Source organism: Lissotriton vulgaris, chromosome 6, assembly GCF_964263255.1.
Source record: "Lissotriton vulgaris chromosome 6, aLisVul1.2, whole genome shotgun sequence".
Classification (NCBI taxonomy): domain Eukaryota; kingdom Metazoa; phylum Chordata; class Amphibia; order Caudata; family Salamandridae; genus Lissotriton; species Lissotriton vulgaris.
In genome coordinates, this window is record NC_141694.1 from 784,161,989 (window position 1) to 784,181,117 (window position 19,129).

Below are 19,129 nucleotides of genomic sequence, written 5' to 3' on the forward strand. Positions count from 1 at the left end.
ATCCTTGTGTTTGCCTCCAATCAGAGAGAGTTGCAATTTGTAGCCTAACGCATTAATATTCATGAGGTAGGTTGGATTATGATCCACTCTGAATCAGAATTTCCCAAACAAATCAATTAGTACATATGTTGGCTGGTAAAGTTCTTTACTGATCGCAAAAATAGTAGTCACTAATTGTGCCCTGTTTTTTGCAAAAAATAAATCATTTAGCTTGCCCTAAAAGTGAAATCTACGTAAATGGTTTTGCAAGACTTTGTTTGTACAAACTGGGAATGTGCAACCCACACTTGTACTCATCTGAACAGGGAAGATGTGCCCCCCCTCCCGCTTTAGCAGCTACACAGGGGTGGAGTTCTTGATGGGCCTCTTTTGCAGACAAAAGCACATAACTAACTTGAAATAAAGGAAGGGAGCGTTGGTGGTTGGTTGAGTGAAGGGATTGTCATGTGGATATGTGGGTGGATGGATGGGTGAGTTGAAGGATGGATGAGTGAAAGAATGGATGATACATGAAAGGTAGGGTAGATGGATGAGTGAAAAAAGGATGGATGAGTGAGTGAGTGAAAGGGAGAGTGGTTCGATGGATAAAAAGATGAATATATGAATGAGTTGAAAGGGTGGATGGATGATGCAACGAGGATGGATGGATGAGTGACTGAGTAAGTGAAAGGATAGATGACTGAGTGAAGGGTGACTGAATGAGCAGATAGATGGATGAGTGAAAGGATGGATAGAGGGGAATTATAAACCCCTGTGTTAGCAGCAACAGCTGGGTTGAAGTAAGTGATGGGCATATTCTATTTTTAACTCTGCAACAAAGGCTCATAATTCATGTGAAATGGAGTGAGTGAAAGGACGGATAGATAAAAGTTGGATGGATGGAGGAGTGAAATAATGGCTGGATGAGTGAAAGGCAGGGTGGATGGATGGATGAAAGGTTGGATAGATATATGAGTAGATGGACGGAGGAGAGAAAGAAAGGATGAGTGAGTGAAAGGGATGATGGATGGATAGATGGATGGATGGATTGATGAATGGATGGATGGATGGATGAATGGATGAGTGAAAGCATGGATGGATGAGTGAGTGGAAGGATCAATGGATGTGTGGAAGGATAGGTGGATGCATAAGTGGTAGCGGCGTTTCTACAACAGTGAGTGAGTGAAATGATTGATGGATGAATGGTTGGATGTGTGAGTGAAAGAGTGAATGAATGGGTGAGTGAAAGGGTGGATGAGTGGAAAGATGGATGAATAGTGAAATGATAGATGAGTGAAAGAAGGGTTGGATAAGTGAAAGAGGGTGGATGTGTGGATGGATAAAATGGTGAAAGGATGGGGGTTAAAGGGTGGATGGATGGAGAGGTGAAACAGTACATGAGTGGCAGGATGGGTGAAAGGTTGGATGTAAGGATGGATGAGTGAAAGAATCGATGAATAAGTGAAAGGGATGGTGAATGGATGGAAGGATGAGTGAAAGCGTGGATAGATGAGTGAGTGGATTGATGGATCAGTGAAAGGGTAAAGGGATGGATGCATTTTTGGATGGGTGGGTCGGTGGGTAGAAGGATGGACAATGGATTAAAAGGGTGGATGGAAGGGTTCAGGAATGTGTTGTGTAATTTTTTTTTTGTTTGGTAATAAATTGCACCAACAAATAAATGTACAGAAAGATGCTAATGTGTTGCGATATGGTTTCTGAAAATTATGCCAATGCACTTTATTTCTATTTTTATTATACTGCAGGCAAGTTTTTACTCAACAGACTGTATCTTCAGAACCTCGATGATATTAATGCTAAGATTATACAAAGGCTTGAGAAGGAAAAAGCAGATATGGAAAAAGAAATTGAAGAAGCAAGGTTGGTTCATAATCACACCCAATATTTATAAATTGTAGTTGTTTGTATTCTCTTTAATAATATATTTGTATATTTTCATTCTATTGTGGGGTAATTTTTTCCATGTTGTGACAGTTGCCATGTCACAGTGTTCTTTGGTTAGCGTTAGAACCATAACATGCCTTCCGCTGTCAACTATGAAATCTCACTATGTGAATCTGTAGGAAGCTGGCTCTTTATATGGTATACCAAAAAAGAGTTATACTGTGCAAAGAGTCGAGGTATCCTTTATAAGTGAACAGGGGCTTACTCTAGCAATACTGGTGTGCTCTCTTGGGGGATGGTGTGGTTGTGCAGCCTTAGGCTTATCAGAGAGGAGCGTTAGGCATCTGCAGCACACACACAGTCAATAAATGATGCACATGACTTAATAGGGAAATCCACACCATTTTAGAAAAATTACACGTATCTGTATGTAATATTTGGCACCAAAATCATTATGATCCGGTAAGTAAGTTTTGAGATAGAAATATATATATATATATATATATATATATATATATTTTTTTTTTTTAACCACAATCCTCCATTCAATCGAACAGACGTCTCCGACACTCGAAAGTTGCTGTGCACGTAATATTTTAATCAGCAGGAAAACAACGCGTTTCGCAATGTAGCTTGATCACGTTTACAACTTCCAACCAAACATGTGTCCTTTTACTCTTTCCCAAAACATAAACATAGAAAGTGGACTATCACCCAAGTGTATCGGTACTGGTTGTGGCGGACATTTTGAACGAGTCAAAAGATACAATGTTTCGTAACAACAATAGTAACTTAAATATAAATTTCATTGATGACGATAAGCCCACCAATTTACACTCCTTTCAGTCAATGTTTCTCTGGTAATGCCATCATATATTTCTTTCTGATGTCACTTCATAACCTATTATTATCGGCAGACGAATGAGTTTCAGATGTTAAGTTACTGCCACTACATCGTTCCTTGTCCAGAGTATTCAATTCATTTAACCCTTGGTTATCAGACAAATTTAGCCCCAGTGGGCATTCATTTCTATATTGCAAAATATATAGCTTAATGCGATATCTGTACAGGGTCAGAAAATATCATTTTCTACAGAGGTCCAAGCCCAAGTGGGCATAAGCTAGTGTGGACTGCGGAAGTTCTCCCAGGCTCCGCCCAAGTGGGTAATGATTCTCATTTCTTAATCATGAAGCAAATCAATAGTTCTTTCTTGTCATTGTTTATCGCAGTATCTTAGAGAAAATGCCAGTATATCGCACTAAAGTCCAAGCCCAAGTGGGCATAACCCCATATCTGCCTTAGACCAAGGAATTACATGGGTAAATCATAACATCAATACTGATTGTATATGGTAGGTAGTCAAATACTCTTTCAGCATTCAAATCTGATTGACTTCATATTCATGGTCACAGAAATTCATCACAGTACCTATAAAATAAAATGAAATAAAATAAAATGTTTTAAAAGAAAGACCTTTAAAGATCCTACTGCAGACAATTTATATAGTTATCATTTTTCAATTTCATTATGCAAGAGTACTGCTAGCTCCTCATTAATGTTTAACCCATTAGGATTCATGCATTCGAAATCAATTATGTATCTTGACTCCATCTGTCGTAAAGCTAGTTTCTTGTTTCCTCCCCGAATACCCAGATTAACCTTATCAATGACAACCATCCTCAATAGATTTTCATTTTGAAAATGATGATCAAAGAAATGGCGGGCCACTGGATATTGTTCATTATGGTTTTTTATGGCCCTGCGATGTTGTAAAACTCTTTCTTTGGCTTTCAGAGTGGTGCTGCCAACGTACCACCTTTCACATGGACAGATCAATATATACACACAATACATTGTGTGACAGGAGAAGGATTTTTTGATTGTAAACACCCTCCCCGAAGTTGGGACAATTAGTTCTTTACAGTTTGTGCTATTCCGACAGGCTTTGCATGACCCACAACATTTGAAGCCTGGATTGACTTTGGGTTCGGTTGTACTCATAACAGCATTTGGACTTAGATCATCTTTCACTGATCTGCATTTTCTGAAGGTGATCTGGGGATTAGGGTTCAGATGGAGTTTTAGATGATTGTCAGTCAAAAGGACATGCCAGTGTTTTTGAAAGATCCTCCTGATCTCATGTGCCTGACCTGAGTAGGTTGTGATGAACCTAACCTTACTCTCTTCTTCTCTGATTTTGTTGGGGTTAAGTAGCTCATATCTGGTGGTGGTGTCCACTCTTTTGCAAGCTTCTACAATAGTTTTGTTCTTATAACCCCTTTCCCTGAAACAGTTACTCATGATGATCTTTTCTAGCTCATAAGCCTCTTTCGTGCTACAGTTTCTTTTGGCTCGTAACAGTTCCCCATAGGGTATACTGTTCACGAGGCTTCTCGGATGTGCACTTTTGCATTTAAAAGGATGTTGCCTGCCGTTTTCTTTCGGAACAGGCTAGTGGTCATGGCAGTTCCTTGTATTTTTACTTGAATGTCTAGGAACTTGATTTCAGTCTTGTGTATGTGTTCAGAGAATATTAAGTTTACATTGTTTTTGTTTAGTAAGCCTACAAAAGCTTTAGCAGTGTTGGTACATCCATTCCAAATCATAAAAATGTCATCAATGTACCTAAGCCACAGGACAACATTGGTGTTAAATTCGGCTAATTGGTTGGACACCTGCTCCTCCCACCAACCCATGAAGAGGTTGGCATAACTTGGGGCGAAGCAGGTGCCCATAGCCGTGCCCTGTAGCTGTCGGTACATCTTGTCATTGAACACAAAAAAAATTGTTTGTCAAGCAAAATTCAATAAGCTTGAGCAGCATTTTAGAATGGTCCAGATATGAGATTGATCTGGATTTTAAAAAATTTTCTATGGCCACTAAACCCAGGTCATGACGTATGCTCGTATATAGACTGCTCACGCCTAGTGTAACCAGTGTGAAGGAAGGTTCCCAAATGATGCCCTCAATGGTTTTCAAGAAATGGGTGGTATCTTTTAAGCAGGATGGGAGGGAGATTACAAACGGTCTTAGATAGTAATCAATGTATTGGGATGTGTTCTCTAGTAGAGAGTCTATGGACGACACAATAGGCCTTCCCGGTGGGTCAACAGCATCCTTATGTAATTTCGGAAGGAGATACAAAATTGGTGTTTTAGGATATTCACATCGCAGGAATTTGTACTCATCCCATTCCAATAGTCCTCTCTCCCTGTAATCGTGTAACAGATCATCAAAGATACTCTTCACATTCTTTATGTCTGACTGGGTACACATTTGATAAAATGTCGTATCACTTAATTGTCTCATTCCCTCTGCCAGATATTTTTCTTTGTCTAACACAACAACATTGCCCCCTTTATCTGCATTGCGGATGACAATCTGGTTGTCATCCTTCAGATCTTGAATAGCTTGTTTTTGTTCAAGGGTCAAATTTTTCATGTTGTAACTTAGTCGTGTTTTTCTTAGTTTTTTAATGTCATTGAGTACACCCTTTTCAAATACCCCTACCGCTTCACAAGAGACGTGAGGAATAAATCTTGACTTAGATTTGAAATCACTTCCAGGATTCACGTTGGTGACCTCATCTAACAATAAGTCATCTCTTTCAATTGTTCCTGATGAGATCAGTTCCAAAAGTTCAACATCGTCCGAATTTAGATTCCTATGATTGACTGTTGTGCTATTCACAGATGCTCTAAACCCATGTGTTTCAAACCACTTTTTGAGTTTCAATTGTTGTGAAAAATAACAGGGCACAGCTATGGGCACCTGCTTCGCCCCAAGTTATGCCAACCTCTTCATGGGTTGGTGGGAGGAGCAGGTGTCCAACCAATTAGCCGAATTTAACACCAATGTTGTCCTGTGGCTTAGGTACATCGATGACATTTTTATGATTTGGAATGGATGTACCAACACTGCTAAAGCTTTTGTAGGCTTACTAAACAAAAACAATTTAAACTTAATATTCTCTGAACACATACACAAGACTGAAATCGAGTTCCTAGACATTCAAGTAAAAATACAAGGAACTGCCATGACCACTAGCCTGTTCCGAAAGAAAACGGCAGGCAACATCCTTTTAAATGCAAAAAGTGCACATCCGAGAAGCCTCGTGAACAGAATACCCTATGGGGAACTGTTACGAGCCAAAAGAAACTGTAGCACGAAAGAGGCTTATGAGCTAGAAAAGATCATCATGAGTAACCATTTCAGGGAAAGGGGTTATAAGAACAAAACTATTGTAGAAGCTTGCAAAGGAGTGGACACCACCACCAGAAATGAGCTACTTAACCCCAACAAAATCAGAGAAGAAGAGAGTAAGGTTAGGTTCATCACAACCTACTCAGGTCAGGCACATGAGATCAGGAGGATCTTTCAAAAACACTGGCATGTCCTTTGGACTGACAATCATCTAAAACTCCATCTGAACCCTAATCCCTAGATCACCTTCAGAAAATGCAGATCACTGAAAGATGATCTAAGTCCAAATGCTGTTATGAGTACAACCGAACCCAAAGTCAATCCAGGCTTCAAATGTTGTGGGTCGTGCAAAGCCTGTCGGAATAGCACAAACTGTAAAGAACTCATTGTCCCAACTTCGGGGAGGGTGTTTACAATCAAAAAACCCCTCTACTGTCACACAATGTATTGTGTGTATATATTGATCTGTCCATGTGAAAGGTGGTACGTTGGCAGCACCACTCTGAAAGCCAAAGAAAGAGTTTTACAGCATCGCAGGGCCATAAAAAACCATAATGAACAATATCCAGTGGCCCGCCATTTCTTTGATCATCATTTTCAAAATGAAAATCTATTGAGGATGGTTGTCATTGATAAGGTTAATCTGGGTATTCGGGGAGGAAACAAGAAACTAGCTTTACGACAGATGGAGTCAAGATACATAATTGATTTCGAATGCATGAATCCTAATCGGTTAAACATTAATGAGGAGCTAGCAGTACATCTTGCATAATGGAATTGAAAAATAATAACTATATAAATTGTCTGCAGTAGGATCTTTAAAGGTCTTTCTTTGAAAACATTTTATTTTATTTTATTTTATAGGTACTGTGATGAATTTCTGTGACCATGAATATGAAGTCAATCAGATTTAAATGCTGAAAGAGTATTTGACTACCTACCATATACAATCAGTCTTGATGTTATGATTTACCCATGTAATTCCTTGGTCTAAGGCAGATATGGGGATTATGCCCACTTGGGCTTGGACTTTAGTGCGAAATACTGGCATTTTCTCTAAGATACTGTGATAAACAATGACAAGAAAGAACTATTGATTTGCTTCATGATTAAGAAATGAGAATCATTGCCCACTTGGGCGGAGCCTGGGAGAACTTCCGCAGTCCACACTAGCTTATGCCCACTTGGGCTTGGACTTCTGTAGAAAATGATATTTTCTGACCCTGTACAGATATCGCATTAAGCTATATATTTTGCAATATAGAAATGAATGCCCACTGGGGCTAAATTTGTCTGATAACCAAGGGTTAAATGAATTGATACTCTGGACAGTAGTGGCAGTAACTTAACATCTGAAACTCATTCGTCTGCCGATAATAATAGGTTATGAAGTGACATCAGAAAGAAATATATGATGGCATTACCAGAGAAACATTGACTGAAAGGAGTGTAAATTGGTGGGCTTATCGTCAACAATGTAATTTATATTTAAGTTACTATTGTTGTTACGAAACATTGTATCTTTTGACTCGTTCAAAATGTTCGCCACAACCAGTACCGATACACTTGGGTGATAGTCCACTTTCTATGTTTATGTTTTGGGAAAGAGTAAAAGGACACATGTTTGGTTGGAAGTTGTAAACGTGATCAAGCTACATTGCAAAAAGCGTTGTTTTCCTGCTGATTAAAATATTACGTGCACAGCAACTTTCGAGTGTCGGAGACGTCTGTTCGATTGAATGGAGGATTGTGGTGAAAATAGTGGGTGACCAGGAGCCCTACTCCGACCCACTCGTGAGCGGGACCAGTAATGCACCGGAATCTTGGTTTGATATATATATATATATTTTTTATTTTATTTGTTTATTAGGTTTCTTTCAGCCAACATATTATAGTGCACAATAGTGTACTAAGCAAGGTACCAATCCGCAACCTACCAAATCCCCCCACTCACCCACCCCTGGCATGGCTTATAAATTACAAAAGTCATTTGTCTGCACATGAGCATCACACAGTCACTATGATATAACATACTAAATTAAATTTTATGACGATGAATACAGGCGCAGCAGCAGGCAGGCCCAGAACTATCACATAGCAGCGCGTAATCAACTACAACATTACACATCAGGGTGACTGAGCAAGCATACTGTGAGCGGGGCCCAACAATCTTTAGGCCGTGAAGATTCTGGAAGCTCGTCAGCTTAGGCCTCCAACTGCTCCCTGCAATACAATAGGTCACAAAATCATTTTTTCACAGTGGGATTAGTTTTCGCTCCCCAGTTCAGTGCCACCAACCTCTTGGCTAACAGGGTCGAGACTGCAACAATGCTCCTATTACATGGCTTGAGACTCGTAACACTTGCCAGGAGGCACAAATCCGGGGTATAGCGCACAGGCTCCAAAACAACATCAGCTAGCACCTTTACCACCCCTGTCAAAAACCCAAACCCACCGGAACACCCCCATGCCAAATGCAGGAAGTCAGCATTCGCCTGCCCACATCTCACACAGGTAGAATCTTCCCGGAGCCCAAACTTACAAAGTTGCAATGGGGTATAATACAATTGGTGCAGGAATCATACGGAGATTGCATTTAGACGTGAGGCGCCCATTAAGTGCACAGCAGGAGAGCCACTGCTCTACCTTTAATGCGTATCCCAGCACCGCACTCCACTTTATGTAAGAAGGGTGTTCTCCAGGTTAATTTTCCCTTTGTGAAGCACTGTATAGCCTGGTAATATGGGCCCTTTGTCTCTGACCCAGCCAGCACCGCCTGTAACTCTCGCAGTCCATCGCTTTGTCTGCTCAATATTCAGCGTGATCACCCGGCCATAGTTTTCAGAAATCACCTGCTCAGGATCTCTGTGCAACCATATCCCTAGATACTTCATTGGTTCCTGAGTCCACGCCAACGGGAAGTCCATCTCTACCTCCAGGGTCCCAGCCATGAGAGGGAACACAACAGACTTTGCCCAATTAATCCCTAGCCCAGAATACCTCTCAATTCGTATTCCCGAAGAAGCGCCGGCAGGAAGGTGGCAGGCTCCCTCACATACAATAGCATATCGTCAGCATATAGGGACACCACTAGTGGTCGCTACTGAAAATGCAACACAGCTGCTGCATGCCGCTGGCAAAGCTTACAAGCCATGAGCTTCTGGGCCAAAGCCCTACCCGCCCCCCCCTTTCCCGTAGTAGCGAGCCGTATTGCTCCTAGATTTGTGTATCAACTCTTGATCTTCAGTTTCATTACGCTCCATGACCAGATCCCTTATCTCAGCTAAGGTAGTGGGCGAAAGGGGCATCTCATATTCTCGTTCCAATGTAGAGATATCAGCCGCTAGCTTATGAATCCTGCGTCTGAGGTCCCGTAACACTCCAGCTTGCACCCCCATGAAGGCACCCCTAATCATCACTTTAAATGCCTCCCATAATGCTCCGATGAACAACGAAGGAGTTAGGCCCAATGGGACAAGGAACAGGTAGGGCCCTAAATTATCCAGTATTGGGGTGTCTTTCATAGATTCACATGCCTGAATCATTCCCCGTCGTCGGAAAGGGAGTCCCCGGTACATAAATAAAGTAATGTCCCATAGACATATAGATAAATAGGCCTAAAGGCCTCACATTAGTAACATATCCATGTCCTTTTGTAGAAAGGACCAAACTCTAGGAAAGAGCCAATCAGCAGTCACCTCCCTCTAGAACCCTCCTGGAAGGAGCCTCAGTCCCTCAGATTTTCTACCGCAGGTTGTGCTAAGGGAGTCTCCTCTGAGCTCTGCTCAGTTTTTTCTTCACAACTGGTTTCCAGTGTTCTTTGGCGTTTTTATTTTGTTCCATCTGTGATTGCTGATATCCTCATGGCTCAGACATCAAAAATGGTTCTTTTTAGATCCTGTGGTTCCTGTGGAAAGAAAAGGCTGCATATAGATGACCAACATCAAGACTGTCTGTATTGCCTGTATCCAGACCATTCTTACAAGGGCTGCAAGGTATGTCGTACCTTTTCCACTAAAACCCTCAAAGATCGTGAGGGACGCCTCTTAATTTGGCTCCAGAGGCTAAAAGACGGGGACCAGCTGGAATCTTCTGAGGAAAGTGAAGGTTCTTCAGTCTCTTTCAAGTATTCACTAAAGAGACCATGGGTGGCTTCTCCTAACCGTACAGTACCTCCTCAAAAGAAGGCGTTAAGAAAGTCTTCAGAGGTTCTCTCCAAGACTACTTCTGCGAAGGTTTCCTCTCAGGAAGTTCCCACCTTCAAAAAGCCTACTTCAACTTCATCGACAACGGTATCGTCGACGACGCCTTCATCGTTGAGGAGAGCTATATCTACTGCATTGTATGTGACAACATCGACGACTACTGTTTCTACGTCGATTGCATTGTCGTCATTGTCCTCGATGACGACTACGACCCCATCGTCGACGATAAACATCAAGAAGACACCATCGACGTCAAAGCACTCGTTAACGCTGCACTCGCCGACGATGGAATCGGCAATGACCTCAACGGGGACGTCAACATCGTCAACATCATCGACGAAAACGTGGTCGACAAAGGTACCGTCGACGAAGGCACCGTCGACGAAGTCTCCAGAGATGTCTACACTGATGACGACGGCCCCGTCGACGATGAATCCTCCGGCTACGACACCCGTCGATGCTTCACCTTCGACGACCACACCGTCGACAGGCTCGTTGACGATGATAGATTCAGGTCTGCAAAGCACATATGTGCACCTAAAAATTACAAAAAAGGCGCTGATGCCGGTTTTAATATCGCCAATCAGAGTCCAACCACTATCTCTAGCATGTCTTCTTCAGGAGGAAGATTCAGATGAAGGGGACATGTTTCAGACTGCAACAAGCCCTTCGGAGCTTCATGTCAAATGTCAGAGTTTGGATGAGGAAGAGGAACAGGAGGAAGAATATCATCTACCTCCGCCTCCAATGGTTTGCCTTCCAGCCTCTTTAGTTTCGGACTTGCGGTTCCTCATACAAGACTACAAACAGAGATTTCCAGAGTCTCCTGCACCTCAACCTTCGGCAGTATCTCCCTCACCAAGACCACAGCTTCCACCTTGGAGTGTACAGCCGGAGCGGTTTGATCTACCACATCCTCCGTCTACTGATGAGGAGGAGGAAGAAGACCAACAGAAGAAGGAAGAACTAAAGATACTCAATCTAACCATGATGACTGGGATGACTATGTCATTCCCTCTTCCGCTTCTCCAGTACCTTCACCTGCAGATTCACCACCTGGTGACATTGGAGGGTTCCATAATGTAGTTGAGAGGGCCGCTCAATGTTTCAAAATACCAATGGTCTCTCAACAGCAAGACTGCTTCTTATATGATTTAAAGGAGCCTCTTAAAAAATCAGTAAGATCAATACCCATAATAGAATACCTGTGGGAGCAGGGTGTTAAGGTCATGCAGAACCCTTCATCGGTACCTCCGGTGGTACCTCACTTGGATAAGAAGTATAGGGCACCTGATACAGCACTGGCTTGTATAGGACATCCCAAGCCGGATTCGGTTGTTACACAGGCGGCCCAGAAGAAGTCCAGAAATCCTTCTACCCTGTTATCAGCTCCTCCAGATAAGGAGGGCGGAAGATTAGACAACATAGGGAAGCGGTTCTCATCAATGTCTGCATTGACAGTGAAGGCGGTCAATGCTTTAGCGCTTTTAGGGCGTTACAATAGACAGCTATGGGCGGATATAGCCCCATATCTATCGGATCTACCTAACGCATCAAAAGATGAGGCGAAGAAGATATTGCTAGAGGGTGAAGCCTCGGCGTCAGAGATAATAGACTGTGCGATGGATATCGCAAAAACAGGATTTCGCCAGCTGGCTGGAGCGGCAGTCCTGCAACGACAAAGTTGGTTAAGGGCAACTTCCTTTCGTCCCGAGATACAGACAAAAAATTTTGATATGCCTTATGATGGCCAATTTCTCTTCTGTTCTCAGATGGATGAAGCGCTGCAGAGTATAAAAATGGACATGGACACTGCTAGAGCTTTGGGCACTCTCCAGTACAAAAGTGAGTCCTTTCATGGGTCTAGAGGTAGAGGACAGTCCTCTTATAGAGGGGACTACCAATACCGGTCATCATATTCTTCAGGCCAGAATCGGTCCCAGTATCAACAGCGCCAGCAACATTGCCACCAATCCTCTTATGGCAAGGCGTCCTTTCGTGGTAAAGGCCAATGAAAAAATAATGGACGTAGACAATGACCTCTCACTTTAGCCGGTCTCAGATTCATTTCCATCATCAAAAATTGGAGGAAAGATTTCCCATTTCATAAAAAATTAGAAGCAAATTACCACAGACCGTTGGGTTCTACAATTAGTTCAATTCGGCCATTCTCTGGAATTTATGCATATACCTCCGCAGACACCTCCCCGACCTATGCTTCACAAAAATCTACGTCTGCTTCTCCTAGAAGTCTCTCTTATGCTCCAGAAAAGAGGCGATAGAGAAGGTTCCTCTGTCTCAGCGAGGGAAAGGATTTTATTCCCGCTTCTTTCTAGTTCAGAAAAAAGAGAAGAAGTGGAGACCAATTTTGGACCTCAGAGCCCTCAACAAATTCCTAAAGAAGCAGTCGTTTTGCATGGTAACAATCCAGGAGGTCTTGCAACTCCTGGATGGGGGAGATTACATGGCATCCCTGGAACTTCCGGAAGCTTACTTCCACATCCCGATTCACAGAAATCTAAAAAAATATTTAAGATTTGCGGTAGCGGGCAGACACTTTCAATTTCTTGTCCTGCCCTTCGGACTCAAGTCTGCACCTCGCATCTTTACAAAGTGTCTCTCCCCAGTAGCTGCATATCTCAGACAACACCACCATCAAGTCTTTCCATATCTGGACGACTGGCTGATCAAGGCTCCATCCTTAGAAGACGCGTCCAGGCCTTCCAACGCCTGTCTGCAGCTTTTCAATCATTTAGAGCTCAGGCTAAATCGGGAGAAATCAGTCTTCGTACCTTCTCAGCGCATCAACCTCCTAGGCGCTACCCTCGACACACAACTGAGAAGAGCCTTCCCATCTCAAGAGAGGAAGGACAAGCTTTTGGCACTGGCTATTCTCGTGACTTTAACAGTCTGCCTTTTCAAATCCCTACTAGGAATGATGTCATCATGTATCCTATTAATACCTCACTGCCGTCGCCGGATGCACCCCTTCCAGGAGGCGCTCTCAAAACAATGGGTTCAATGCACAGGGTCGTTCGATGATCTCATAAAAGTGACTCCTCAGATGGTCAAGGCTCTGCAATGGTGGATGTATTTTCAGAACCTTTCTCAAGGCTTACCATTCCTGCTTCCAGCTGCACTGCATATCATCACAACAGACGCCTCCTTGGAAGGTTGAGGAGCTTTCCTCCAGGAACTGCAGATAAGCGGAAAGTGGTCCTCCTTCGAAAAAGGGCTCCATATCAATCTCCTCGAACTGCGGGCAGTCTTCCTTGCCCTTCAAGCCTTTCTCCCAAGGATCAAAAATTCCCTGGTGCTCGTCCGTACAGACAACACTACGACGATGCACTACCTCAACAAACAGGGGGGACTCGTTCTCTGGCACTCTCTCACGAGTCGCAGAGAATCTGGAACTGGTTAATCAGACACAATATATCTCTTCGGGCGGAGTACGTTCCGGGCATGGACAATGTCCTCACCAACTCATTAAGCAGGCAGAGGACAACGTCTCACGAGTGGGAACTGGATCAAGGGATCCTTAACCAAGTCTTCTCGCAATGGGGCACTACTCGGATCGACCTGTTTGCCACAAGATACAACGCCAGATGCCCACACTTCGCAAGTTGGCATCCCCAGAAAGGGTCTCTAGGGAATGCATTCTCGATCGCATGGTGCAACGTCTTTGCGTACGCCTTTCTACCATTTCCAATGATTCTCAGAGTCCTCAGGAAATTGAAAGCGGAACCTTGTACGTTCATTCTGAAAGCCCGAATTTGGCCACGCCAACATTGGTTCACGGAACTCCACCGTCTGTCTCTGGAGCTGCCAATACGGTTGAAACAGTTTCCGACTCTCCTCACAATGAGCAACCAGCAAGTCCAGCATCCGAATCTGTCTTCACTCAAATTAGCCGCTTGGCTCCTGAGTTCAGAGAACTTCAGAATTTGAATATTCCGGCAGACTGTAGAGCCATCCTAGCTTGAGCACGAGCGGATAGTACCAACAAAACATACTCTTTAAAATGGAAGCGGTTTTGCATCTTGTGTAAGGCTCAAGGAATACATCCTTTCTCTTCCTCTCTGGAACAAATATTGCCTTATCTTCTCCATCTGGCAAACTCAGGCCTTGCTCATGCTTCCGTCAGGGTCCACGTGGCGGCGATATCTCGTTACAGAAGATCTCCTACTGGCCTTTCTCTTTGGTCTCACAGATTTATCAAACAGTTTTTGAAAGGACTCTACAGGACTTTTCCCCCTGTGAAAATGTTTCCAGCTACCTGGCACCTTTACACAGTCCTTAATCAGCTCATGAAGCATCCCTTAGAGGCAGTACACAGGGCTGACCTGAAATACCTCTCTTGGAAGACAGCCCACCTGCTTGCACTCACCTCCGCAAGGCGTGTGAGTGAGCTCCAAGCCTTCTCAATACAGGAACCTTTTCTGCAATTCAAACAGGACAGGGTAATTTGAAGGACAAATCCGAAATGTGTTTCAAAAGTCCAGTTGGACTTCCTTCTCAATTAACCTGTGGTCTTGTGCTCTTTCTTCCCAAATCCCAGCACTACAGCGGAATGGACGTTACATTCTCTAGATCTTAAACGCTGCTTGAAATTTTATATTGAAAAGACAAAATACGTCCGAAAGTCACACCAGCTATTTGTGGCTTACAGTAGGCCCAGGAGGGGCCTTCCACTCACCAAACAAAGTATTTCTCGCTGGATTTCTGCAGCTATTTCATATTTTCATAGACAGGCAGGGCAACCCCTGCAATCTAAAGTGCGAGCCCACTCTACCAGGGCAATATCTACATCCATGGCGCTTTTTGCAGGAGTGCTGGTCATAGACATTTGCAGAGCGGCAACATGGTAGTCGCCACATACCTTTACTAGGCATTACTGCCTGGATACAGAACTCATGAAGGTTGCTGTGGTGGGACAAGCAGAACTTCGTCATCTGTTTCAGTAGAGGTGAGCCCTCTTTTTCATCCCTCCATCCTTCTTGTGTATGCACATTTCTCTATTGTATAATTTGGTGGTATTTCTTGAATGCAAATGTATGTTTCTTTTAGTCGCTTGATATGTTGTTTATCTAATGACTGACATATCCTATACCATCTGAAATGTGATTTGTTTATTGCTTGCTACTCTGATTCAGGCATGTGAATCTATGAAAGACACCCTTAATACTGGATAAGAAATGAGTTACTTACCTGTAACTGCAGTTATCCAGTATTGGTGTCTTTCATAGATCACATGCAACCCTCCTGCCTCCCCTGGAAGGGCTCACATACTTCTCTCAATATTACGCCTACTTAGCATTGTGCATACGAAAATCTGAGGGACTGAGGCTCCTTCCAGGAGGGTTCTAGAGGGAGGTGACTGCTGATTGGCTCTTTTCGAGAGTTTGGTCCTTTCTACAAAAGGACATGGATATGTTACTAATGTGAGGCCTTTAGGTCTATTTATCTATATGTCTATGGGACATTACTTCATTAATGTACCAGGGACTCCCATTCCCACAACGGGGAATGACTCAGGCATGTGAATCTATGAAAGGCACCAATAATGGATAACTGCAGTTAGAGGTGTGTAACGCATTTCTTCAACAAAGAGGAAATTACCTGAGCCTAGCAATTACTCCCAGCATATTTTACCAGATGGAGTGATAAACAAATATAACTTTTGTTCAATGAGGTATTTATTAACCCATATTGTTTTCTCAAAAATTCATTTGTTTTCAGAAATGTTATACAGAGAAAGACATGTAGTAATATCAATTCTGTATAATCAAAGAGAACAACGTGCAACATTGCAAATTCATTTGATAGAACTGCAAGCTGGAGATGTTCTTTGAACTCCATACCAGATAAATCATCGTTACACACAGGATTGCAGTCCAGTGCAAACCTAGATAGTCAGAAGCCCCGATGAGAGTCCTCGTAAGGTGAGGACCAGGACTTGAAACGCGTTGGCATTCTTGTCACTGAGGTCCTTAAATTAAATACTTACAGAGTTTGAGGGAGTTCCACTGTTTCCCCTTTTTCAGTCACACGGTGTTCCATTTGAATATACAGAATATGATTATGAAAAACTAAATGAATTACACACTATGAACAATTTATGTGAAATTGTGTATTTGAATGATTAGTTGTCTATTTTGATTTTTTTGCTGTCACTAGTTATTGTATGGTCTCATTCTGTGTAATGTCAATTGAGTATTTTTTGACCATGTGTAGTCAGTTGTTAATTGTTTGTTTTGAATAATGTATGCAATTCTTGATCGATATTATTACATGTCTTTCTCTGTATAAAGGAGGCGAAGGTGCTCTGCTGATCTCCCGAATGCGCCATACATCATGTAAACTTCCTGCATCCATGACCCCCAGTAATGTTTCCGATTCCTGCTTGGGCCTGGCTGCACCTCTACTCCCTCACTCCAGTGCTCCATCCAAACATACATTAAAATTGCCTCCCCAGATAATCACAGCTGAGGAGAACCCAGCTATCCGGCGCCATACATCTGTGAAAAAAGAGGGGTCATCCACATTCGGTCAATACTCACACACACCCTAATTGACCATGAACCATCGCCACTCTTCCATTCTCATCTGTTTCAGTCTGAAGGCCAGTAAATGGGATTCCCTTCTTAACAAGAATCATAACTCCCCAAGAGTAGGTAGAGCAGGAGGATGCTAAACATACTCCAGCCCATCTGTTATGTTATGTTATGCTATTTTGTGTCTTTTATAGCGCTCGGCTACTCAAAAAAGTGTCCCGGCGCTTTATTGACAGCCTGAAAAAGACAAACACAACACATAGATTAAAAGAGAACGGGGGCAGCAGAAAAAAAAGTCTAGGAGGCGAAAAGCCAAGTTTTCAGGCTCTTCCTGAATGCCAACAAGTTTGAGGTGCTGCGCAATGTCAGAGGCAAGGAGTTCCAAAGCTGTGGAGCCCGGGACATAAAGGAGCGGCCTCCAATACGGGCCTTCCTCACACGAGGGACAGTGGCAAGGAACATCGACTCTGATCTCAGAGATCGTGACGGACGATAAAAAACAAGCCTCCTTTGAAGATATTTAGCCCCTGCGGCATAAAGGGCCTTGTGTGCCAGAGTTAGAGTTTTAAAAACTATCCGCTTCCGGATAGGCAGCCAATGAAGGGACTGCAACAAGCCAGAAACTCTGACTCGCCTATGCAGGCCAAAGATGGCCCGCGCTGCCGCGTTCTGGGCCACCTGCATCCGTTGCAGGAGATATTCCGTAGTCCTCCTGTGGTCCTCAGAAAGCAAAGGCAGAAACTTCCGAAGCATACGTAGGAGACCAAAACAGGTGCCAGTGAGGGCAAGGACCTGAGATCTTAAGGACAGGCCGTTGTCAATTTTGATCCCCAGATTCTTAGCCAGCTGAGACGAACGCACCGGAGGAGACATGCCAACGGGCCACCATACCTGCCGGTCCGGATCGGATTGACAGCCGAAGAAGAGTACCTCCGATTTATCTGAGTTGCACTTGAGGCTGTTCAGTTGGAGCCATTTAAAAACAGCCCCAAGGCACTCACAGATACTCTCTCCATCAAAATCCTCTCCTTTCCGACAGGTAAAGAGCAACTGGGTGTCGTCGGCGTAGGATACGATCTGGGCCCCAAAAGACTCAGCCAAGGCCGCCAAAGGGGTCATAAAGATGTTAAAGAGAGTCGGGCTCAACACAGAGCCCTGCGGGACTCCGACTCCCAATGGCGGCTTCTCAGCAGAACTAGAGGAGGCCCAGACCGTTTGTCGGCGGCCAGCCAAAAAAGATGTAAACCAGCTGAGCACCGTCCCCCTCAAACCGATCTCATGAAGTCTGACAAGCAGACCCTCATGGGGGACGGTGTCAAAGGCCGCCGACAGATCCAACATTATCAGCATGGCTCTGCCGCCCGAGTCCAGTGTCTCCTTGATGGCTTCGGACACGTCCAGCAGCTCCGTCTCAGTGCTAAGATTAGGGCGAAAGCCCGATTGGGTAGAATGGAGTAGATCGTGTGATTCCCAAAAATTCGAAAGCACAGTGTGCACGTGCTTCTCCAAGATCTTAGCCAATGCAGGAAGGAGAGAAATGGGCCTATAATTGGCCATGGCCTCTGGATCCAAACCAGGCTTCTTAATAAGGGGGATGACCATCGCCTGTTTCCAGGTTGATGGGACCACTCCCTGGCTCAAGGAGAGATTCAGGAGGGGATTCACCAGCGGGTTCACCACTGTCGCCATCTTCGCCAGAAATTTGGCCGGACATGGATCGAGCGGCGAGCCCGATTTAAGATTGGCCAAGAGTGTAAAAGATGATGAAGTTGAAATAGGCGGAAAGTCTGTCAGGACTGACCCTAAGGGAACCGATGGGACTGGTTCATCCTCGAAGTAAGGGGAGACAGCAACCGGCCTCAATGGAAAAGAGTCCTGAATCAGCTTAATCTTAGTAGTGAAAAAGCATGCAAGATCCGACGCCCACGTCACGGTGGGGGCGTTCTGGGTCGCATTCGACCGTAGGGCAGTGAATTCCCTAACGATCATAAAGATCTCTTTGCAGGAATTCGAGGCAGCCTCAATCCTCCTAGCAAAGTAACTCTTTTTCTCGAGGAGGATATCTCGATGATAGGCCTTGACCATAGTTCTATATTCAAGTCTGGCAGCAGGATCGTACTGGGCCCGCCAGGCCCTTTCCGCCACCTTGCATTGCCTGCGGGAGGCAAGCAGCGCTCCGGTGAACCAGGGAGCAGAGACCCGTTTGGACAGCGAAGGCGAAGCCCTCAAAGGGGCCAGGTCATTCAGCCTGCCCACCAACCAGGCCTGCAGAGACTCCAGGT

General features: G+C 44.0%; 1 protein-coding gene across 3 annotated transcripts in view; it reads left to right on the plus strand.

Annotated features, from left to right (window-relative positions):
* AK9 (adenylate kinase 9) overlaps window positions 1-19,129 on the plus strand; it is a 1,394,796-nt gene that overhangs the window by 429,276 nt on the left and 946,391 nt on the right. For all 3 annotated transcript variants that reach the window (XM_086926806.1, XM_086926808.1, XM_086926807.1), the window contains exon 20: window positions 1,746-1,860. In XM_086926806.1, the coding sequence (XP_086782932.1) occupies window positions 1,746-1,860 (115 nt within the window). The remainder of the gene's footprint in view (window positions 1-1,745; window positions 1,861-19,129) is intronic.